General features: G+C 36.1%; 1 protein-coding gene across 1 annotated transcript in view; it reads right to left on the reverse strand.

Moving 5' to 3' along the window:
- DSG3 (desmoglein 3) overlaps positions 1-24,901 on the reverse strand; it is a 32,851-nt gene extending 7,950 nt beyond the window's left edge. Inside the window, exons 1-12 of the mRNA XM_019807419.2 lie at positions 24,718-24,901; positions 13,297-13,332; positions 12,653-12,781; positions 11,605-11,760; positions 10,995-11,139; positions 10,168-10,334; positions 9,175-9,303; positions 8,718-8,903; positions 5,922-6,193; positions 5,156-5,295; positions 3,519-3,743; positions 1,659-1,919 (exon numbers count right to left, since the gene is read on the reverse strand). Coding sequence (XP_019662978.1) covers positions 1,659-1,919; positions 3,519-3,743; positions 5,156-5,295; positions 5,922-6,193; positions 8,718-8,903; positions 9,175-9,303; positions 10,168-10,334; positions 10,995-11,139; positions 11,605-11,760; positions 12,653-12,781; positions 13,297-13,332; positions 24,718-24,765 — 1,894 coding nt within the window. The 5' untranslated portion in view covers positions 24,766-24,901. The remainder of the gene's footprint in view (positions 1-1,658; positions 1,920-3,518; positions 3,744-5,155; positions 5,296-5,921; positions 6,194-8,717; positions 8,904-9,174; positions 9,304-10,167; positions 10,335-10,994; positions 11,140-11,604; positions 11,761-12,652; positions 12,782-13,296; positions 13,333-24,717) is intronic.
- Positions 24,902-25,560: the final 659 nt, after the last annotated feature.

Consider the following 25,560-nt stretch of genomic DNA (forward strand, 5'->3'; position numbering starts at 1 on the left):
CTGCCGATGTTATCTTTCACAAATATGAACATGCTAGGTTTTTATTCAGATACTTTCAGCAACTCTTTTTTTCTCATAGCTTGAAGCACAAACACCATGGCATATGTACGTAAGCCCTTTCAAACTGGTACCAGTGCATTCTCCAGTTTCATCTCCTTGACTGTCCACAATCTCCCCATGCATTGGCCTCCCCAAGGTGTGATTCCTAAGACATGCAAAGCATTTTCTGGCTTTGGCCCATGCTGTTACCCTTTGGGAACAATTTTCCCTCTTTTTGTATTTTCTATATCCTACTCATTTTCCAAATTGATGTTTCTCCTACTCCACAAAGCCTGCATAATACCCTTTGTATTCATTTCTATTAGAGCGGCATCATGGTATAATTTTTTTTCCATAGAGTTAGACATGTATAAATCTGTGAATTACATGAAAACCAGAATCAGGTTCCCTTTCCATCTGGCTGCTTTCATCAAGACTCACATCTATGTACTTGAAAAGTCTTTGGTTTTGAAATTGACTAATATGATGTTAAAAAACTGAAAGGTGAGTCAATTTCAGCTGTGAAATGGAACGATGCATGTTAACTGCAGAATAGTAAACACTTTTGGGGAAGGCAGGAGAAGAATATATGGCATGTGTGGGAGGCCACTAGATGTATGGATAGCAACTTCTTTCTTTTTTTTTTTATAAAAAGAGATCTGAACAGATATTGCAAATATTAAGATCTGTTAAATCTGAGTCATGGTTATATATGTGCTCGTCATGTAATTTTCTGCACTTTGTGGATTAAAAATATTTCACAAATTTTTAAAAATTTAAGTGAAGAGGTTGGAGTAGACTTGTTTATCATGAACAATCATTTTAATTCTAAAAGCCTACAGTTCTATAATAAATTTGGGAAATGAATGTGAATTTATCAAGGGTTTTTCTTATTTATATAAGAATTTGCCATGAATTTCCTTTAAATAGAGACTTACTACATTAAAAATATTTGATTCACAAGATTTTGATTTAACTTAAACTTTTTAGAAATCTGTCCACTGAATAAATAAATTTTACTTTTATTGAAAAATAAAACATGTGTAGTTTCCCTAAATGTGTTCAATAAACTTAATCTTATTAAGTGAAAGCCTTTAAAAGGGTGTATAGATAGGTGGTAAGCTATTTTCAGGAAGTGCTGGATTTAGCAATAACTTTTCAGAGACTATGATGTATTAATGTTCATTATAAAGATCAAAGCCTATATATCCTCTATATTTTTCCCTAGGGCAAGTGTTCTTTTTCTATTTTATTTCTATGGAGAAGACATTTTAGAAAGTGCTATTGTGGGTAAAGATATTATTTTGATGATGAACATTACTGGCAGTGTGTAGAAAGTGTTCATACTTTAATTTTTTTCTTGTTGATTCTTTTGTGCCATTTTCTAAATGTCTAACATACATATGACTTGCTTTGCTGTATTATGAATATAGATTGTTGGCAAGTGACGTTAACTTTCAATATTTCCAGTTCTTCCTGAAAATGTTACCCCCATCTTTGCCTATAACACAATTAAGGAATGGTTGTACATTGCAAAGATGGCATTGCCCATGTAGCCTGAAGGCCTCTGCAAAGGCCGATTCTCTATCAAAACCAGAGTTTAGCTTTGGCATACTCACATAGCAACAGCAAAAGACCAAGGAGTAGCAGGCCGATGGCTGCGGGCCCCAGCCTCCCTGATGATGTCTTTCCACCTATGCGTTCAGGGTCTTTGTTCCCATTAGGAGTTCTACAGGTGTCCCTGTTGTCACACTGGCAGACTTCCAGAGTCAGGCTCTCTGGTGTCTCACACTGTCTGTCCTGACTGTCAGTAACTGTGAGGGAGATGCTGTGCGTTCCAGGAGATAGCGGCTGCTGGGCATTTAGGAGTGCGGAAGTAGCTGCAGGCAAACAATCACACAAATCAACAGCAGGACAAGGTGTCTTTTGCTCTTGAAACTACTTATTTTTGTTAACAGAGCCAGGGTTGCCTTAAACATCATTGTCACAAATAGGGAGGCTGATAGGTTGCCTTAAACATCATTGTCACAAATTGGGAGGCTTAGAACTTTGAGCAGTTCTAAGAGTGATAAGAGGTTCAGTTGGGTACATCGGGCTGCACTTCCTCCTTGTCCTTCTTTCTGCCCCAGATGGCCTGTTACTGCTTCCCGTGAAGACTCAGTCCTACCCTGATTTTCCCCCTGAAAGATGACGGGAGGCAGGTAACATTTCAATACGAAGACCCCTCTCCTGGGGCTTAACCAATCTCCTGTATGTCTGCACCAACCCGCTGGACTCTCGTATGGCCCTCTGGACATATGCCTTCCCTCTGAGTCCATGTTTTTGTGCCTGACTTATCAAGACTGAGTTTCTGCTTTGGCTTCCACTACCTCAGCTGTTCCTGATAGTTTTCATCCTGTGTGCCCAAATGCCAGTTGTATGGGATTCTCTGAGGTGAGGGCCTGTTGCCTATCTGACTCATGAACATTGATCATTCTCCGCTCTCCATTGCTATGTTGTCCCTTTCTAAGTGGGCTCCAGGAGCAGCTCTTGTAAGCTGCAGAGTTGTGTCAACTGAATCACTCTTGACCCTATCATGCCCTTTGGGTATCTACTCATTTCAACCACTGTTGCCTTGTTCAGCGTCACTCAAGCAGGTGTGTCTACTGCTGGGTCCTGCCTCTCTCATGTTTCTTTTGCAGCCTTTCCATTGGCCGTGTTCTGGTAAACCCATTTGGAGCCAAAAGCTACATGAATACTTTGGAACTATCAGTAAGGACCTAGGAAAGAAGGCCGTGGAGAACAAGATCCCTTTGTTGACTCTAGCAATGGCTGATACCTATGACTAGGGAACCATAGAGCACATTCATGGAGAAAATCAAGACTGCTTCAGCAAAGAGCTAGAGAAAAGTGAGAAGATTCTTATTAAGTCCAATGGCTATTTCTAGGAGACTCCTAGAAAACACAAAAAATGTAAAATTAGCGTGATAAAGGTTAGAAGAAAAGGAAGGATGGACAAACTCTTTCCCACTGGCTAATGGGCTAATGGGAATTTCAATCCACTATGCTGTCAAGATTCCTGACTAGGGACAAAGTAGCACTTCCTATGAGCCTTGAAGGACAACCCCTCCAGTGCTTCATGTCTGTTCAGAGTCTGCCCATTTAAGAAAAGTTTATATATTTAGAAATTTAAACAGCTCTACAATAAAAGTGATGGCTGACTCCATTCTTTTTATGGTGTGCTGTGGAGGTAGGAATAAGACATTAAAAATATAAAACGATTAGATTGCACATAAAAAACAAAATATTAAATAGCATGAACATATCATTCCTTTTCTGAAGAGAGAATAGAGTCATGAGGCCAGGGCCACATCTTCATTCCAAAGAATTTTTTCAATTATTCTTGGAAAAGACTTGCTCCCAAATGAGCTCTTTTATCCCTCTGGAAATATACAGAAGCAGCAACTTTCATTTATGGAAGCAAGTTTACTATTACTCACCATTGAGTGTTGTGATACCCCACACAACTGGCAATTTTAGTGGTTGTTCCTCCAGAGAAAATGTGTAGGGGCCAGTAAATTTATTGTCTAGTGCTCTAGCTGAGACAACCACAGAAGGCTGTGAACTACAAATTGTCTTCTTCTCAAGGACGATTGTTGGACAATTTTCATTAAAACTAGGTACTTCAACATATATGGTGCCTTTAGCAGTTTTACCCGTATTTTCTGTAAGAATAACATTTGAGAGTTAAAGAAGTATATAGAATACATTGTACCCCAAAAAACCTTTTAAATGTCTCTTGCATGTAGCCAACTTAATATGTCCCCTCATGAGAAATTATATTTGTTATTCTTACAAGTAAAAAGGTGTCATTTAATTTCCACATCTTATAAAAAGCAAATTTAAATTTATCAACTTGGCTGGTGTCTCTAATTAGTAGCATTGGCTATTAATTTAATGTGCTTGGAACCGAAACCTGTAAGGTGATGAATTCACTGATTACAAAGAAATCAACATAAAAACAATAGTTTTCTTAAATGTATCCTACTGCATGAACCCAGCAGTGTGTGAAAGACTTTTGCTTCTAACATTGAGCCAAAGTATTTGGAATAAGCAATGATTTATTTTTACTATCCAAGATACAAAAGTTTATTGAAGAAAATTTTTTCAATGTTGACAATCATAACCAATAAAGCAAAAAAGTAAAAATTTCCCCATGGTAGGATTATGAATAATTTCTGTTATTTCCCTTAGTGCTTTTTGCTCTTTTCCAAAGTGATACGAGTTTGGTGTTTATTCTTTTGTTTTATTTTCTTACGTTTGCTTATTGCCTGAGCATGAATTAATTTATACTTGATGAAACACAAAACACTCAATGAATGTTATCTTTAAAACATTCCAGAAGATTTTATTGTTCAATGATCTGGTCACATGAGGTCTTTGTAAGTGACTCACTTTATAAGTAACTCACCAAGGCACCTCACATTTAAGTTGAGCTTTCCTGACAAGCCTTCTGTATCAGTTTTTATCCATCCTCTCAAACACAGAAATTCCTGTGGGTCTCAAAATTTCTGCCTCAACACAGCAGACCACAGGGACTGAAACCAGAATTCACTGGTACTACAAACTCCATTGAGAAGTTGAATCCAGTCTTCTGGATTCAGGTGCCTCAGATTTGAGACCCAAGACCCCTAAGATAAGTAATTTTATGTAGTGATAGAGGCAATATGTTAAAAATCAGAATCATCTATTCATAAAGAAATGTCAATTAGAGTAACATTTCTCTAAAAACGATTGAAATATTTTTTTAAGATTTCTATTTTTTTAAATTTTTTAAAAAAAATTTTATTTATTTGACAGAAAGAAAGAGAGAACAAGGAGGGGGAGCGACAGGCAGAGGGAGAGGGAGAAGCAGTCTTCCCCGCAGAGCAGGGAGCCCAATGCAGGGGCTGGGATCCTGACCTGAGCCAAAAGCAGTTGCCCAACTGACTGAGCCACCCAAGCGCCCCTAAGATTTTTATTTTTTAAGTAATCTCTATGCCCAATGTGGGGCTCAAACTCATGGCCCCAAGATCAAGAGTTGCACGCTCTACTGACTCAGCCAGCCAGGCGCCCCATTTTGAAATATTTTTCTTACCATCTATGGCCAGAACCTCAGCTGTGATTGTCTTGTTAACTATGAAAGTAGAATCCCGATCGATGTTTTTGACAAATTTGATTTGAGCAGTTTTTGAATCAATGAATAGTAAACCACCATCATTACGCCCCATCATATACCTGTTTTATGACAGAAAAAATACAGTTTTCTTTCAAATATGGAATGTTTACCTATTTAATGAAAATAACTCATTTTAAATTTAATGTATTTTTACTTAATTTAAAACATCGAAATATACTCTTATAAACAGTGGTAGAAAATTAACGTATTAGCATGGACAAGTAGTATTTCATAATCCTTAAGTATTAGCGTGGTTTTTCAATTTTCTACTCTGTGAAATAAAATAATTGTTTTCTTGCTCTTACAGCATCTGCTTTGCTTAGTATTCTTATATTGGGGCATATATGTTTTGTATGTGCTGTTTTATCTGATTGCACCATGGTCTTCTGGTGAACTACTCTTTTAAAACTCAACTGAAAGTTTCTGTGAGATCTTTTCCTGATTTCTCTCCATCAGCTAAGGCATTCTTCTCTTAGTTTCCACTTTAACTTATGCTTATGTTAGCTTTGCTCCTAGCCCACTATGTTCCAGTGATTTGGCTATAAGTCTCTTCTTGAGTTAGCCAGTTCCTTGAGTTGGCCATTTTGTGTCTCCTTGTATTCTTGGCATGTAATAGTTAAGGTATAATTTTGTAGTAGTTTACAAATTAAAACCACATCAAGGAATAATGTAAAAACAGTCTTACTTGACATATGAGGCGGCTTTTGCAGTGTCCTCATCAATGGCTTGATATGTTCCCAGAACATAATTGACCAGTTTTTTACTACTTATGCCTTTCTGCACAGTAAATCTCTTGGAAGCAGGCCGGAATGCAATTCCTTCTTTCACGTTGACTACTTGAATCATGACTGGGGTTGACTGCACTCGATACTGAGAAATTACTGATTGGTGAAATTCAGCTTTGTTTTTAACTGCAATACCAAGTTGTACATTTTGTAGTTGTTCATAATCTAGAGCCTAGAATTAAAAAAATCATAAAATTAGAAGGAAAGAAGTATCACAGAGATACAATTCAGCAAACCCAGAACAGGACAAGAGAACTCCATGTCCCATGCTATGAATGGCCCCTTTTATTTCTATATAGCAAGACAGCTTCAGAAATCATTGTAATGTTGAGATGGAGAAACTATTAAAATTCTTAACTCATAAGACCTCAGCTTGGTAACCGATATTTACAAAACAGTGGACCTCTTTTTAGACTTCTAAAACATCATTATAGTTTCTTTAGGCTGTGTGGTGCAGTAGAAAGAATCCCAAATTTGCTATGGTAACATGGCTTGAATACTAATTCTGCTGCCTAATAGCTGTGTGACTCATGGCATAATATTTAATTTCTCTGATTCTCAAATTTTCAGTTTGAAAAAAACCACAAACTTTACCTCATTAGATTGTTGTGAGGACTGCACAAATTTAGTCCCATAATACATTCCTATAAATGGCAGTTATAGCCCATCCCAGAATACCTACTGTATTCATGTGTAATAGTGTCTCCCCTGACTGGAAATTCCTAGGTGGCAAAGGCAAACTATGGTAATAGATTTGGTTAGCAAATATGCCTGTGCAAAGCAGTGGGTGGGTGGCCCACCAACTCTTTGTAGGACCATTTTCGGATGGTTTGACCCTCTAATTGAGGTGGCCCAAATCAAGGTCGGAGGAATCCCAGGAGAGCTTTTTCCTTTCACTAAGATATTTTTTTGAGTGTGATAAGGAAATGTTCATTTGGGTTACATTTGTACATTACTGAAAATAACTAAGATAAGAGATCTGGATTTGAGTTCTAAGTTTGCAGTGACTAGTTTTGTGAGCTCCAGCATTCCCCAGTGGTGTGGAAGAGAAAGAGTAAGTGGAAGGAAAAGTACAAACAGGTATTTATAATACAGGAGGTAAGTGACAGAACAAATTATAGAGTCTATGTGCAAGAATGAGTCAATACTTCTATTGCGGGTAGTTAGGAAACCTGGAGGTTTCAAGTGAGCTGAGTGTTGAAGGATGAGGAGGAGTTTTTCAGACAGAGGTGAAACATTTGCAAATGCCCAAAGTTACAGAAGGTGACAGAGAGCTGGCTGCAGATGGTGAGAGGCCTTGTCTATAGTTCTGAGGAGGCTGAAAGTCATCTTCAAGGCCAGCAGCTGGTCATCAATCCTGGCTGCGATTAGAGTTCTCTGTGGAGCCATGAAGACTTGCCACTGTCTGGGTTTTCCCACAGACCAACTGAGCCAATAGTTCTACATTCCCACTGTGAGGAAAAGTTGCTGGAGATGCAAATGAGCAATAAGAGTGAAGGGCCACTTTCACAGCCAATAGAGAACAAGGAAAGTTTTTAAGGAACAGAGTAATCCACATTGGTTTTAAGAAAAACATGGCAGTAGACTGGTGGCAGGAGGAGGATGAAGGGAAGTAGAAATAGGAGATAAGGACATCTATCAGGAGGGATTACAATCATCTAGGAGCAAGGAGGCAAGGCCTGGGAGATCACAGGCCATAGGAAGGAAGACCAGGGCCAGACTTTAAGGACAATTTCTAGGGCGGAATTGGATGACTGGCTGTTTGTTGTGAGGAAATGTTATGATTGAAGGATACGGCCCAGGTTGCTAGTTTGGAAGACGAGATGACACCAAGATAGGAGAGAGGGAAGACCTCATTTTCAGGGATTGCTGGGAGTTTATAACACACCTTTGCAAGTAGTTATAGCCTTCTCTCCAAAAAGCAGAGTAATAGGAACTGCTCAGCTTCCAGCAATAGGGGATTCCAGCAGTTTCCTTGTTAAGGGATATTATGGGTCTGTCACTCTACTGGACCCAAGGAAATAAAGAAAGAAGGTCCCGTATAGTTCAGTGTCCTGTGCCAAGGAATATCTTCAAATAGTGGTTATTTTTTCTAGTCTATACAGTGCCCAGGCAGAAATATCCTCGTGTTATTCCAGATTGGATTCTGTATGTGGGGGCGGGGGGAGTGTCTGTTATAGCCAAGCATGTTAAATGGAAGGTTTACTCAGTTACTATTTTTTATATTGCAGATTTAATTATACATTCCCATTTTCAAATAGTTGCATTTTCCCCCTCTTATGACTGTAACTAATCCACTTAAAGCAAGTTGACAAATTCGCAAGTCACAGTATCATTTATTTTTATCTTTTCCTAACTTTGGTTGTAGAGAGTAAATGAGATTAAGTCAAGAAATGTGTTTTACATTCCTGTGCTTAAAGCAAGCACACCTATAAATATATGTATATTAGTGTATTTGTATTTAATCTAGAAAGTATAGTACCTTGGAAGGAAATAAATCAACATGTTTAAAAAAAGCTGTCCTTAGGTAGTGGGGCTATGTGTGTGTCTTTAAAAAATTCTGTCTACTTTTATGTGTTTTCTAAGTTTTCTGTAAAGAATTTGTATTATTATTAATAAGTGAATAATGTTCTTTGTAGAAATGATAGTTTGGACTAATATGGGATATTTTTACCACAGGAGGGAAATAGCCTTACCTTAACCACCTTCAGGATGCCTTCATTAGTCCTGGGATCAGTTTGTATTTCAAACCAATTCCCTTCATTTCCGGAGGTAAAGAAATACACTGCAAGCCAGTTATCTGTGAATTCTTCATCCCAATCTATAACTTGAAATCTAAGCAACTCAGAATTTAAAGTATTTTCCTCAATACGTGCTGAATACTAAAAAGGAGAGAAGCAAAATTTAAGAGTTATTGTCAGGTTTTATCTAAAGATATTATATTTTATTCTGAATAGCATTAAGCATTAATTCTCAAATTATGTGATGCCTTTTGCTGGTTACTAAATTCTTATATTTTACGAAAGCATATTTTTTAAGAAAAGTGAGGAGAAAAATAGAAGCCAGCAAGCAGGCTAATGCTGAATTAGAATGGCAAAATATAAACTAAAAATATGTATAAATTGCTCTTCAAGGAGGGAGGGCAAGGTGTACCTGAGATTCTCTGAACATTGGGAAATTATCATTAACATCTTTCACTTTGATACTGCATTCACATTGAGTTGATAGTCCTTCTCCATCTTTGTCGGCACCACTCACAATCAGATGATAGCTGCTAACTTGCTGAATTTGGAGCAAAACAAACAAAATAATTAATCTCCAGTGCCAAGAATACAAATAACAACTACTGCTTTCTATGGGTTAAGAGGTGAAAATATTCTTCTCTAGAAGGATCACAATGAGTTGTTCATTGTCCAGCATAGAGGAAGCATGTGGGGCTCTGGATAGTTGGACAAGTTTTTATAGGGCTAGAACAGGTTTCTCTTTTGTGAGCTTCTTAGGGCAAGAAGTACACTTGGAGCAAAAAAGGGCAGTGACAATGATGGGATGCTTATTTGAGGGAAGTTCACTTATAGAGCTTTCCTATTGGTCTATTTGGAGAATCATTTGCATAGAAGTAATACAAAGTCTGACGGGGTATTGTATGGTGATAAAGATGGTGGTCAGTGGTTATGGTGGTAGGACGACGGGGAAGAGAAGAAGAGGATTCTTTAGTATTCTGGAAGCAGGGGTAACATTAAAACTAGTCGGTAGAGAAAGTATAACATCAGAGAAGGCTTTATTCCAGAAAGCAGTTTCTTCCGTTGTCTGAGAAATGTCTTTTTCCTCAACCATATAAGGAATTAATCACAGTTCAGTCTTTGTCCATGTATGCCTCCATGCTTTCTTTTACTTTCCCCTTGACCTCCCACTGATATGCTGATACTTGTTTGTTTAGATTACAGTTTATTATACAGTTTTTAAATACACATCTCACCACACCAGAATCATATTGAAATGCAAACAGTTTCCCTAAATTGGCCCAGTTGAGTGTGGAGAACCCTTTTCCTTTCTCCTTTCATTCTCACGTAAAATGGGGTCACCTCTCTTGGCTTTCTTACAATCAGATCTTTTATTATTAAATGTTCCCAAAGTGCCTTGCTTTACCTCTCGATCAAGAGAACTGGTTAAAGTACGGACTTCCCCAGTGTGTCTGCTTAGGAGAAACATGGGTGTGCCCGCAGGTTCCTGAGACACAATTTTGAAGGCAATTTTAGAGTTCATGTGGTTTGGTTCATCTGCGTCTGTGGCATTTAATATCATCACCAGTGAGTCTAGAAATACAGAAGAAGTTCATTAAAGAATATGTAAGCGTTAATCTTTTCATGGTAAATATTCAACACAATTTCAAATTGACCTTTGTTTCTTAAAATGTTAAATCTATCTGTATGCTCAAAAACGAATGACATATCATTCGCAATATTTCTTACTGTCTCTCTTAATCAGGTCAAACTGTGCTGCCTTCTGCAAAAATCTTCCTGTTGTCCTTAAGCCTTCGCTGTGTTGGAGTTGAGACTATTTTCTATTTCTTCCCTTGGTATATGGCATTGTCATTTTCCCCTTTCCCCAGATTATCCAAGTAATTGAGTGTGTCTCTGTCCTTTATAATCTAAAAAAGTCTAGCTGATGCATCCAGGCTACCTAAGGCCACCCCTTTAACTTTATGACTACCAGGTACTCGTGTGACTTATATAGAGAGAGTAAGATACTATTGACTTGCTAACAGGACCACAACCTAGAAATACAACGGCAGTGCATAATTAGCTCAAGTGCAAATATCAGAAAGGAAGACCCAGGGTATTTGGATGAATTTTTCTGCAAAACTGCTGACAAAACTACGAGAATAAATTAGCTTATAAAAATGATATACTATAGTTATACTGTATTTTAAAATTAAAAAAAATGAGAAGTGGTAGATACTGTAAAAGACTTACTTGAAGCACTATTTTCTTCAATTTCACCCATGAATATACTTTGTGAAAATACTGGAGGATTGTCATTGACATCTAAAATTTTAACTGTTAATATAAGTGGTTTCTCTACATCTTGTCCTAGGGCATTTAGAGCATGACATGTGATCTAGAAAAAGGAGGGAAATGTTACTTATTACTCTACAAACTCAGTTTGCATACTAATAAAACTTGTAGAAATAAGGCCTCTACTAGCATATACAGACTTTTTATGCACAGAAAAAAAAATGTTTCCCCAAAAAGTAGGCAAAGGAAGAAAAGGTGCTCACACTGGGCAGGCCAGTTAGGCAAGCTGCCCCTTCTTCCAGGCTGGTACTGTCTTATGTACAAAGAGGGTGATGCTCTTTGCAGGATGCATGTTGGATTTCAATGCCTACTCATGCACCCTCCTGGTATATTCCTTCAGGGTCACAACCATAAGTGAAGGCTCTTTATAAGAGTGATGAACATTGTTATGTTGGTGGATTGATTCATGTACTGATCTCTCTTCTAAACTAACCAGTAGAAGAGTATCACATTATAAAGCCACCAGACACAAACATAAGGGTGCCCAATATTGAGGACACAAACTTACCAAGAAGCTTGGAGTTTCCTCACGATCAACTATGGCTGTTATGTTAATGTCTCCAGTGTTTTTGTCAACAACAAAGATTCCAAAAGGGGGTTGATCAATTCCCACTCCAGAAATTCGGTAGGTAATTTTCTGGGTTGCTTGGAAATCTGATGTAATCTGCAGCCCCAAATACCCAAAATGTGAGTGTGATCGTCGATCAGACCGTTTCCATCCCCTTTTCTCCACCTTCATAGTCTTAAGTCTTCTGTTTATGTTATTCACTCTTTCTGACCCTGTGATCGTTACTTTTTGCCTTGATGAATACTGGGAATGTGAGATATTTCAAACTGTTGCTTCTATTGACCAGTATGGACCAATACTCATTAATCATTTTGGCTCTAGAATGTTTGCTGAGATTGTGGCCGCCATGGTGATGTTAAAAGGTTGAGAGAAAGTCATGGATATTTAATATTGACAAGACTACTTCTGAATGCTCCTTTCCATAACAGAGAACATTTTTTTTTTTAAAAAGATTTATTTTAAATAGGGGGAGCTGGAGAGAAAAGAGGAAAGGGGATTATACAGTGTTTAAAATATTTATTAAAATAAATTGCTTATTATTATTTATTTTTATGATTTTAATTTTCAAGCTTTTTAATATGGAAAATTTCAAATATATATAAAGGTTAAAGTAGTATAATGAACCTGATATGTCTCACTACCCAGTTTTAATCATTACAAATACATGGACCCCCAACCACTTATCTTACTGTTTTATCCATATATTTTTTTCTATTTGTTTGCTAGATCTAGATCTAAATAAGGCATATTCATTGAAGTTGGTTCACCTGCCTCTTAATTATTCTTTATTACTCTAGAAGCCATAGTTCTTTCATCTCACTCTATATTATTATTATTATTATCGTATTTTTTTGGTTGAAGATACCAGGTTATTTGTTCTGTGGACTCCCTAGTCTGCGTTTTGATAAATGGAGTTGCCATATCATTTTAATTTACATCTATTACATTTATTCTAAAACCTCACATTACCCCTGCTGATATGACTTACTTTGGCGATCGGATTTTTTTTCGAGTTGTCTTCTCTTTCTCTGCAGGGTTTCGCAAATTTCACCCATTCACGTTTGTATCTCCTTTTGCCTTGGACTGCAATATCATCTTCTCCGTGTTGACCCTTTGTCTTATGTGAAAAGGCATCCCATTTTATTATGTACATTGTTGGAAATTTTTGCTTTGAGTATTTCTAATCAACACCTAGGTTGAGGAGCCCCCTGTGTTTCATGGTATCTAGGACTGTTCAATGTCTATGTTGCTTGACCTCACACTTTGTCAAGCAAAGAAGGAACATTAAATATCTAAAACAATTACAGAACCATATGATTTTTAATATTGGCATTGAATCATATTTTCTATTTCTTTTGTATATTCCACAATATCTCACTGCTCTGGGCACCTAGGACCTGTTTAATAAAAAGCTGTTGATTTGTTTAAAACAAGAAGAAAGAAAGTATGAGATAAAGTACAAGAATGACATTTATACATTCTTGGTATTTAAAATTGAGTTAGTTTTAATTTTATTTTCACAATTATTTAATAGTTTTAAACATTAAAGAAACATTTATTTTTCCCCAATACAATTTTAATTTTTTGAACTAAACTATTATTTTAGTTACAAAAATCTTTTTCATACTTTACCTCTATTCGCAGTTCTCCATGAACCAATATGAGCACCTGTGGACATTTAAATAAAGTCAAGTTAAATGTGAATTCTTCAAATAAGTAATTGCATAAGATAATCCTGTTCATATTGTAGCTTGTTTCTATTTCAAAAGAAGTGGATTTGAAGAAGCAGTATTCAAAGTGTAAAACCCAGGCGTGCCTGGGAGGCTCGGATGGTTGAGCGTCTGCCTTCGGCTCAGGTCATGATCTCCAGGTCCTGGGATGGAGTGCCACATCGGGCTCCCCATTCAGTGGGGAGTCTACTTCTCCCTCTCCCTCTGCCTCTCCCCCTGCTTGTGCTCTCTCTGTCTTTCTCTCTCAAATGAATAAATAAAATCTTAAAAAAAAAAAAGGTAAAATCCTCTCAGGAAAAAGAAAATACTCTCAATATAAACAAGTTCTTCCGGTTTTTAAATCTGACTGAATTATGTGAAACTGTGCCTAACAGCCAGTTGCAACAACCACATATATTTTACCTAGCTGTTCTATGAAGTTGTTCTAAGAACTATCGGAGATACCGCTTTGGGAAACAGTGGTGAGCATCATTGTGGAAAGCTATTAGTTAGCTGCACTGTCTTAGTTTTATGACAGTGGAGAAGATGGAATAGAACTAGTCAGGTTTAGAGAGTGGAACATAAAAGTTGGGGATATGCTATTCCAATCACAAGTACTGTTTATGTGGGACATGGACCTGTTAATCCCTGCCCTGTTATTTCAACTTAAATGTTGAGCTTAATTTTCACACTTAAATGAGGATAAAATGAAGTCAGGCAATCTAAGGTCTTTACTTTCTCAAGAACATATGGACCTTCATTTGTGTCACTTTCCATCTTGTTTTCTACCTGAAATGCATTTTTTTAAAAAAAAATTTGAGTATAGTTGATGTACAATGTTATATTAGTTTCAGGTGTAGAACTGAGTGATTTGACAGGTTTATACATTATGCTATGTTCACAAGTGTAGCTACCATGTGTCTTGTTACATTGCTATTACAATATTATTGACTATTCCTTACACTGTGCCTTCTATTCCTGTGACTTATTCATTCCATACCTGGAAGCCTATATCTCCCACTCCCCTTCACTCATTTTTCTCAACTCCCCACCATTCTCCCCTCTGGCAACCATCAGTTTGTTCTCTGTATTGGTAGGTCNTCTTTTCTTTTCTTTTCTTGATTCTACTTTTTGTTTGTTCTGTCCTTTCCTTTCCTTTCCTTACCTCTCCTTCCCTTTCCTCTCCTTTTTTCTTTTCTTTTCTTTTCTTTTCTTTTCTTTTCTTTTCTTTTCTTTTCTTTTCTTTTCTTTTCTTTTCTTTTCTTTTCTTCTTCTTCTTCTTCTTCTTCTTCTTCTTCTTCTTCTTCTTTTTCTTTTTAGATTCCTCTTATAAGTGGAATCATACAGTATTGGGCTTTCTCAGACTGACTTATTTCACTTAGCATAATACCCTCTAGGTCCATCCATGTTGTCTCAGATGGCATGATCTCATCCTTTTTTGTGGCTGCATAATATTCCATTACAGCTTTCTTATCCATTCATCTATTGATGGACACTTAGGATGCTTCCATATCTTGGCTATTATAAATGATGCTGAAATAAGCATAGGGATGCATATATCTTTGTGATTTAGTGTTTTTGTTTTCTTTGGGTAAATATCCAGTAGCGGAATATTGGATCATATGGTAATTATATTTTTAATTTTTTGAGGAACCTCCATATTGTTTTCCACAGAGGCTCTACCAATTTCAATTCCCACCAACAGTGTACAACGGTTTTTTTCCCCTACATCCTTGCCAACACTTTTTATTCCTTGTCATTTTGATTTTAGCCATTCTAACTGGTAAGGTGATATCTCCCCTTTACCAACTTAAATATTACTCATCTTTTAACATCAGTTCAAGTTCCAACAATTGCCACGAAACTGTCCTTACTAATGTCTTCTCTTCTGAGATTTTTCCAACACATATTTGTACCATGCAGTTTAACCCATAAGGGTTTGCCATGATTTACTATTTCTTGTTTTATGTGCATTATGATGTTAAGCCAAGAGAATTGTAAACTTTCCAGATCTGTGTTTCTGTTATTTTTTTTCTTGAAATTGTTATAACCTTTTCCTCAGAAGATATTTAACAAATGTTTGCTGACCCACTGATTATCTGATGTCTGATGTGGAAAGAACCTGGTAGGGAAAAGATTGTGAAAAATAAATCAGAAGAAAAAGAATTAGAGTAATACCAGTAGTTAAAGTTTATTATGGTTTTTGTGTCAGTTGCCATTTATAGATCTTTATATTTATTATCTCACTTAATACTTATAGTAGCCATCTGATGGAGATACTATTATTATAGCCTATTTTATGGATAAAGAGATGGAACCAGGAGACAATGAGTACTTTGCTTCCCCCAACAGCCCTAGTTGAGCCAGGATTTGAACCTCTGCAGCCTGACTCCAAAGTGTACGTCATCATTAGACTAGATTTTAGCCAAAGTTGGAATAAATAAATAGAAAAAACTAGTGGTAGAAAGAAAGTCATATGATAGTCAGTTTAGATTTCTTCCTGGCAACAGTGGAGGTTACTGCTGAAACAATGTAGATTTGTTACATTGATTACTTTGGAAGGCTATAACAAAGAGGCAGGTCGTACTCTGAACCAAAGAAGAAGCTATAACAGACATAGGATGCCAGGACGCTTGCATTCTAAAAATTTCACTGAAATCTTTATTCCAAAAGGTCTGCAAATTGTCATGAAAAGGGACCATTGAATATGGTTATAATATGTCTCATAGTGATTTTATAGCTTTGCTTCTCTTTATTAAACATTATCATGAGTTACTAAGGAGAGAAGACCCAAGCATTGTCGTAATTGCACTAATTTCTCAGTTCATAAGGACGACTCAGCTACATGTGAGAGGAGGGTTGGGCCAGGCACCCTTCCCTTTACAGGAAAACTGGAAAGAGTCATCCAGAAAATATGAATCATGTTTGCACTAGCCTCTCAGAGAAGGATTCTCCTTCTTCTTCTTCTTTTTTTTTTTTTTTTAAGATTTTACTTATTCATTTGACAGAGATAGAGACAGCCAGTGAGAGAGGGAACACAAGCAGGGGAAGTGGGAGAGGAAGAAGCAGGCTCCCAGTGGAGGAGCCCGATGTGGGGCTCGATCCCAGAACTCCAGGATCACGCCCTGAGCCGAAGGCAGATGCTCAATGACTGAGCCACCCAGGCGCCCCAGAGAAGGATTCTTCTAATAGACATCAAGGCATAATTTCTGTTTTCCTGGGAAGCAAAGAAAGGACAAACTCTAAACTGTGGAGAATGAACATTGCGGACAGTTGCTTATTTGTTCAGTCTTTTCACTGAATCAGAGCCCTTAGAAGTTATTCAATCAGATACTCACTCTTTTTCATCCTCTCTTTTAAAGTAAGACCACCAAGAATGTTCTCTAATTTTAGGGAATAACATGAATGTGATGGTTATATGTGCTTCTAGGAATGTGAGATAGTTAATAAGAAACACTACTGAATATTATAATGCTTTCTGAGTATTTAGAAATATAATCATAGCCTTATATTATTTAGAATGGTGTTTTTTTTAAAAAAACTTTATTATTTTAGATAATTAATCCCTATATTAGTTAGTTACTTTAATTATTTTAATATAATTATTTTGAGTATTTAATACATTTTTCAAAAGTTTCCTGACAATATAGATCAACTAAGTTGTCTTTTCTGATAGCCCTGATTGGAAATACCAATGTAGAGAAAACACTCCTTATCTTGAGAATTTCCTTACTTTTTTTCCTTCCTCTGGTTTCCTGGTTACATCAATAATTTTAGTTATATGACTTTTAAAGCATTGATATGGCCTAAATACTCTGGTATATGTAAGAATTGAGAAATATTTTATTAAAAGCAAATCAGATTATTAAATTAATAAAATAGCATATGGAATAAAGTAATTTGATATCCATATGCCCTAATTGCTAATTAAATGTATATAATTATATCATTGAAGTTTCTATTGAATATAATAGGTATACACTAAATATATTTCGAGGTTATGGGTGACCAGTTTTTAAAAAGTCATTTTAATAACAACTGCTATTTACTGAGTTTGGCCAAGAATTTTTTTAGAGTTACCTCAAACTTTCATGTGGGGAGGGATAGACTGTTAAACTGTGCATTAGATCCAGGGAGGTAGTCCTAGTTGGCCTAGGGTAACTCTCTCTCATCTCTAGAACGGGGTGGGAGTAGATATATTCACTCCCTTCTGGGAAATTTGCAAAATGAATTAGGTGATTCAAATAAATCATTTTAAGTTTTAAACATGATTTTTTATTTATTAATTATTTTGGGGAAACATGATATATATAAGCTGGTGATAGTATTTTTATAATTGGTTAGATACAATGATTATTAATGAATCCAATCATAGAGGTCATTCAATACATGTTTGAAGAATAAAGTTCGTATGTACAATTCAGAAAATATGAGCGATTTGCCTTTTGTGATATCTCACAGCTTATATGTATGTGTATGTAGTCTCTTTCTATAGATACATATACATATATGTATATATATATACCTTTTAAACTTAAAATTTAAAACCCCCAAAACATTCTAATAAGCTTTGTATTTATCAGGACAAATCCCTTAATTGAACAAAATGATATATGTTTAATTATTTAGAAATTACTACTTAATTTTGGGCAATTTAATTTTCAATAACTGATTTAAGAGTAAACTCAATTAATTTAGGAAGTTAAGCCTCATATCATGACAGAGATGCTAAGAAAAACAAATACTAGATATTCTCAACAAATTGGACATTCTCAAATGCTTATTTTAAATGCTGTGTAGGATACAGTCAAGTGTAATAATGTGAAATTGGACACCAGATCTTGAATCCCTGAATTTAAATCCCAGTCTCACCATTTACTGGTTGTATAACTTGTGAACATTACTTAATCTTTCAATTTCCTCATCTGTAACATAGGGATAATAATTCTATTTATAGGTTTGTTGTGAGGATTAAATGAATTAAGAGGTGTAAAGTACATAGATGAGTACTAGTCCACAGTAAGGGCTTAATAAGTGTTCATCACTTCTGTCACCAAAACTTAATGTATGTGCTGCTGAAGCGAGCACTGTCACCAAGCTTTAAAAAAAAAGTATAAAAGAGTCACTTTACTATGAAGTGACCTTTTATTATTATTATTCACATCAAGGCACATAAGAACTTTCTCTTTCTTGAGCATCCGGAAGAGTCAAGAACTAGTGCTCTACTGTTCAGTTGTGTGGGTTCCTCCTTGCACAACTTCAGGGGGTACTGTTCACATTGTAGTTTATGTGAATGTGTCTCCTGGAGTTGTGCAGTGCTTAGCCTACCCAACTGTGCAGTGGCCATGCAAGAAAAATGTGCATATTAGATGGATTCAATTATTCATAGTATAATTATGGGTAGTAACCAGTTGCCCATATAATTTTCTTGTGATGAACTTCCCAAAACAAGCCCTTACCTTAGGCTGTCAGATTGACTCTTAACTGGAAAGGAAGAGCCAAAGGCTAAGAGGTTTATGAGAAACCATATGGGGCACTAAGTGTTCTGGCTCCAAATGAAAACCAGTTTCAGGTATTAAGCAAGTGGGAGTGGTAATTGGTAGATGAAATTACTTCTTTCCTAACCTTTGCTCAAGTCAGGCAGGACTGGCCAGAATTGCTGGGCAAGTTTATTCTGAATTTAGAATCTTAACTTTTGGAGAGGTTCAGGAGCAAATTTATTTTCATATATTTATTAGCACTGGAAACTGGATTGCTTCATCAATCAAGAGAAGGAAAGGTACCTCAGAGATTTTCCTTCTGTTAAAAATGTGGGCCATTTACATTTTTCATAGAACTAGGACAAAGTATCCTGGAATTTCTGTGGAACCAGAAAAGACCCCAAATAGCCAAAGCAATCGTGAGAAGGCTCAAAGCTGGAGGTATCACACTCCCTGATTTCAAACTGTACTACCGAACTATAGTAAACAGTATGGTAAGGCCATAAAAACAGACACATAGATCAATAGAATAGAATAGAGCCCAGAAACAAATCCACACATATATGGTCAATTAATCCATAATGAAGGAGGCAAGAATATACAATGTGGAAAAGACAGTCTCTTTCATAAATGGTGTGGGGAAAATTGGACAGCTATATGCAAAAGAATGAAACTGGACCACCAGCTTACAAATACAAAAATAAATTCAACTGGATTAAAGACTTGAAGATGAGAACTGAAAACATAAAACTCCTAGAAGAAAACATAGGCAGTGAGGTCTTTAACATTGGTCTTAGCAATATTTTTTTGGAGCAGTCTCCTCAGGCCACGGCAACAAAAACTAAAATAAGTGGAACTATATCAAACTAAAAGCTTTTGCACAGCAAAGGAAACCACCATTGAAACAAAAAAAATTAGCCTACTGGATACAGGAAGACTTTTGCAAGTCATGTAGCTGATAAGAGGTTAATATCAAAAATATATAAAGAATTCACACAACTTAGTATAAGAAAAAACCCAATTAAAAAACATGCAGAAGATTTGAATACACATTTTCCAAGAAGACGTCCAGATAGCCAACATGCATGAAAATATGCTCAACATCACTAATCATCAGGGAAATGCATGAGATACCATCTCACACCTCACACACATCAGATTGCCTATAATCAAAAAGACAAAAAGTGACAAGAGTTGGCAAGGATGGGGGGAAAAGCAAACCCTCATGTTGGTAGGAATATAAATTGGTACAATTACTATGGAAAACAGTGTGGACATTTCTCAAAAAATTAAAAATAGAACTATTGTACGATCCAGCAGTTCCATTTCTGTATATTTCTCCAAGAAAAATGAAAACATCGGTTCAAAGAGATAAATTCACCCCTACATTCATTGCAGCATTATTTACAATAGCCAAGATATAGAATCAACCTAAGTGTCCATCAATAGATGAATGGATAAAGAAGATGTGATATATACATATATAAAATATATATTATACACACATACAATGGCATATTACTCAGCCATAAAAAAGAATGAAATCTTGCTATTTGTGACAACACAAATGGACCTAGAAGGCATTAGGCTAAGTGAAATAAGTCCAACAAAGACAAATACCATGTGATTTCACTTATATGTGGATTCTAAAAAGCAAAACAAATGAACAGACAAAATGAAACAGAGACTTATAGATACAGAAAACAAGCTGTTGAATACCAGAGAGAGGAGGGGTTGGGGGACAGGTGAAATAGATGAAGGATATTCTAAGGTATAGACTTCCGGTTATAAAATGAGTAAGTCATGGGAATGTAATGTAAAGCATAAGGAATATAGTCAATGATGTTGTAACAACTTCGTATAGTACGGAGACTCATCATGGGGATAATTTTGTAATGCATAAAAATATTGAATCACTATGAGGTACACCTGAAGCTAATAGGATATTATATGTCAATTACATTTCAATAGAAAAAATTTGGGCCATTTACTTACGATTCCTTTTCTAAAATTTTACTTTTTGTATGTTCTATAGAAGAAGGTGGTTGAAGATAGTATGGATAAGTTTAGAACACATTCTAACGCAGAACTTGATATTTAAACTACTCTTTTTCCAGCACCATCACTATTAATTTCTTTAAAACTTTGTGCCTTAAAAATCTTTGTATTTCCAACATCGCTATTAGCTTTGTAGTGAGTAAATTTTTACATAATACAGTAGCATGAAATTAAATAGCTTATTGTTCAGATGCTAATGGAATTGTTAAATGACAAACTATGTTGTAGATTTTGTGGACCATAAAACACTAAACAATGGTCTCCTTTGAGGATAGACATTATTTTTAAAAGGTTAAATCTCTGAAGATAAGTATTTTCCAATTACAAATTTTTTTCTCCTAAATGTTTATTTTGTATTGTGTGAAATGGATCAAACATGCACAGGAAACTGGTAACTATTATATTTTTGACTATAGGCAGGTGTTCCCCATGCCTTCACTTCTCAAATAATTAGAAGATTGGACAGTTGAAATTTTGAGTAAAGCTCCAGGTTTGAAAATGTTGTTTTTCTCACACCCACTATTATACAAATGTAAGATATAGTTTGATATGTTCTTCATTCAAGAAAAATGGAAGTCCTTTCTTGACTTATTAAAACTAGTGTTGGTGGTTATTTGAAATAGTAAGGCAGAATTTTAAGAAGTTATCAAGAATCACCTGTATTACTAATATAAACACTGCAAATGGTAGGAGTCTTACAAAGCACTTTATATTTTCCAGAGCACTTGTTTGCCCATGTTGCTGCTTTTTTTAGTAAGTGATTTCTTTATTTATTTGAGAGAGAGACAGAGAGAATGGGAGCATGGGGAGGGGCAGAGGGAGAGGGAGAGAAGCAGACTTCCTGCTGAATGGGGAGCCCGATGCAGAGCTCCATCTCATGAACCTGAGATCATGACCTGAGCCGAAACCAAGAGTCAGATGCTTAACCGACTGAACCACCCAGGTGCCCCAACATACATGTTGCTGCTTTATTCTTACTGTGGCAGAGGCTGTGATTATTGTTATATGGCAGTTGAAGAAACAAAGCCTGGAGTGAGTCAGTCATACAGGCATAGACTGAAGCCTGTGACTTTACTATCATATCTCACTTCTGTAGGCAACCTTCTATGGTCATAGGATGGTGGAATTAATTCAACACCTCCAAAAACGTCTTCCAACTTCCAGACCTCACCCTTTGACAACAAAAGATGTACATTCCCACTCCACAATGCTTTTAAAAACTTATTTTTTCCCCCTTACCACACTATTTCAAAACTCGGGGTGGCTCTTCACTTCTAAAAGGATTCCATTAGCCTTCACAGAGTGTACTTTTCAATCTGACCCTCATCTACCTTTTCAACTCATGTCCAATGCAAAATGTCATTCTAGCCAAACCAGTATGTCCATTGCCCCTAGGTAAATGCCGTAATTGCGTTTTCCTTTGCTCATGCTGGTCTGACAACTGAGGGTATGGGATATCCCCCTTTGGCCCATCTCTACTAATCAAAAAAGCAGCTCAAATCTCACCTAGTCCATGGAGCCTTGTTTGCTGACCTCATTCTTGACTGATACTGCATTCCACTAACAACATCAATAATACATAAGCACTGTCTGATAGAAATATAATAAGAACCACGATGCGAGCTAAATATATAATTTTAAATGTTCTAATATTTGTATATTTATTTTTTTAAAAAAATTTATTTGACAGAGAGAGAGACAGTATAAATAAGCAGGGGGAGCGGCAGGCAGAGGAAGAAGCAGGCTCCCCACTGAGCAAGGAGCCTGATACTGGACTCGATCCTAGGACCCTGGGATCATGACCTGCGCCGAAGGCAGACGGTTAACTGACTGAGCCACCCAGGCACCCCTAATATTCATATATTTAAAAAGCTTAAAAAGGTGAAATTAATTTTAACAATGTATCTTTGATCCAATATATCCAAAATACTGTAATTTTAATTGTAGTCAACATAAAAGTTGACATTTTACATTCTTTTTTTTAATACAAAGTCTTAAAAATATGACGTGTATTTTACACTTAACAGCACATCTCAATTCAGACCAACCACATTTTAAGTGACTATTAGCCACATGTGGCCAGTGGCTGCCATATTGGGCAGAGCAGGTCTAGACCATTCAATTTAATAATTATGTATGAAGTTATATTGTTGTTTAAATAGCTTGTGTGTGTGTGTGCAAAATTTTTCTAAGGGGAAGAAAATGCCTTACTTTTCATAGTTTCCTTCATGACCAGCATTATAGTAAGGCACTGTGGGAGGTTAGAGTTTAGAGAGGCCTCATTTAATAGTTCATCTATCTATTTTTCAAACAATTGTGTGTCCACTGTAAGAGAGATATTATAGGAGGCATTAGGGATATAAAGATGAATGGAACAGCCCTTAGTATAACGATCTTACTGTCACATTAGAATCAGAGAGGTCCTTGGGAATGGTCTGTGTCAAAGCAGGGGAAAGAGCTTCCCTATGCTTGTGGCGGTCTAATTCTGTGTTCTTATGACAACTTCTGATACCCCCTGCCACCTTTCCCATACCTTCCCAAGTTGGTCATTGGTTTGGACATGTGGATTATCAAGCTACCTGAGGTTTAGTCTAGAAATGACCATCTGGAAAGGTGGGAACGTTATACAACTGTCTCATTTCTCTTTACAACATTCTTGGGTCAAATAAACTCATTAAATAATCAAAACAATTCATTACATTGTTATAATAAAAATAGACTCTAACAGAAGGGAAGATAACAATTTTCTGCCTGGACATTGTCCTGAGAGGGAAGGCTGGGAAACTCTGCCTCACAAGGCAGCATATTCTAATTTTAGACACCTTTAATTTTTAGAAAGTTCTTTCTAAAAATCTATCTGCCTGCAGCTTCTTGAAATACAATTATCATCTCAATTTTTTTAGATGAGGAGGTGAGGGACACTGGTGCCTAGGCCAACTCAGTTTATTATGAAGTGGGAATTAGTATTAGGAATTTTTTCAGTATTCATTTAGGTATATGTCACTATTTTGATATCCTAATGTAACTGATGAAATTGCGGGTTTTTTGTTTTTTTTTCTTTCCTTCACTAAAACAACATAGTTAAGGAACAAACTAGTCTGTAACATCCAGGCTAGTGCTTTGCTCTTCAGATCCCACTTCTCTTTTAGATAACATTATATAAATCTTTCTCAACCAATGGAAGTATTATTCTCCTGAGAAAAAAAAATGGCTTCTAAATTGTTGTATGTCTTTTCCCCTCAAAGTCTGGCTGGTTTTTGCACATAATGGCTAAACACAGTTTTCTTAATAAACCTTTCAACTTCTCTAGAGTCAAACATTGCTTTGATTTTGATTCAACAGTCTGACTATTTTAAAAACACGTCAGGTATCAAGACTGGGCACGTACAGTTCTTAGCCATATGCTTAAGAGATATGTAACCTTGGAAAATAAACCTGGTTCTCTTGCAATGTGTTTCAGTTTGTGTATTGGAAAGATAAATAAAAGCATTGCTTTGAAGAAAGTGAAGGTGTTGTGGAAAATAGATCTAAGATCAGGATTATTTAATTCATTAACTAAAGAAATGCTAAATGTCAACTTTCAAGTTCTTTTTCTCTCTGATTTATTTTTCTGTGTAAAATACAACATTAAAAAACCACCAAAAGGAGGAAATTGGTAATCTTTACGATTTTATTCTAAAATGTTTATTTCCACTTCACTCCTTTAAAATTTATAAGAGAGATTCAGCAACCAAATATAGTATTATCAAACAAGGAAGGAAACAGGGAAAGTTGGAATTATTTAGAAAAAAAAAAAAAGGACTTACCATTAAAATGGCCAGAGCCCCTGATGTTCTGAAAAGGAGCCAAGTCATTTTCTCTGATTTCCCTGGTGGACAAATCCAAGGAAGCTGCTGCTTCAGTCCTTCCAACTGTCTGCATATGATGTCTAAGAAAAGCCCTTTGGTAGTCTCTCTGCTTTCTGGAGTCTACAGATGGTCTGTTATGCAGCTCCTCCCCACCCTAAACCAAGGATTGGTCTCACCAGAAACGCTTGCATCACTTTTGCTCCCAGGTAAAAACTTAGACACACCTCAATTCCAAAAGCAATGAAATCCTTTGTTGGAGGCTGAAAGAAAAGTTCACAGGCTAAAGACAAGGTTTAATAGGAAGGTCCCAGATGAATAATAAATTAATCATGGTGTGGAAGTGCAAAAGCTAGTCCTGACTACACTGAAAAAGAATCTAGTTGGCTTTTCTTCCGGATTACAATTAAAACTGAAAAGCAAAACAAAACATACAAAAATCCCCCAAAACCTAACTTGTGGAAGAGCATTGGTTTTTAGTCTGAGTATATGTGGGTAGATTGAAAGTTAAGCGAAACATCACTGTGAAGTAATAATATATTTTATTGAAAGTAATACAAATTCCAAGAAGAAAACCATCACATAAAGCAACTATTAATACAGGTTTTGGAAAAAATATGAGACATAATTGACAAACAATCGAAAAAATAATTAGAAATAATTGAAAATAATTAGGAATAAAATTGGAGTAAACAGTTATATGGTGCCTTGGATATTTGAAATATATAAATAATGCATTGCAAAACCAGATCCCTGATAATAATCAGATGACATCTTTCCTCTTGTATTCCTTTTCATTTATAA

This window comes from Ailuropoda melanoleuca, unplaced genomic scaffold (assembly GCF_002007445.2).
Source record: "Ailuropoda melanoleuca isolate Jingjing unplaced genomic scaffold, ASM200744v2 unplaced-scaffold6034, whole genome shotgun sequence".
Taxonomy (NCBI): Eukaryota; Metazoa; Chordata; class Mammalia; order Carnivora; family Ursidae; genus Ailuropoda; species Ailuropoda melanoleuca.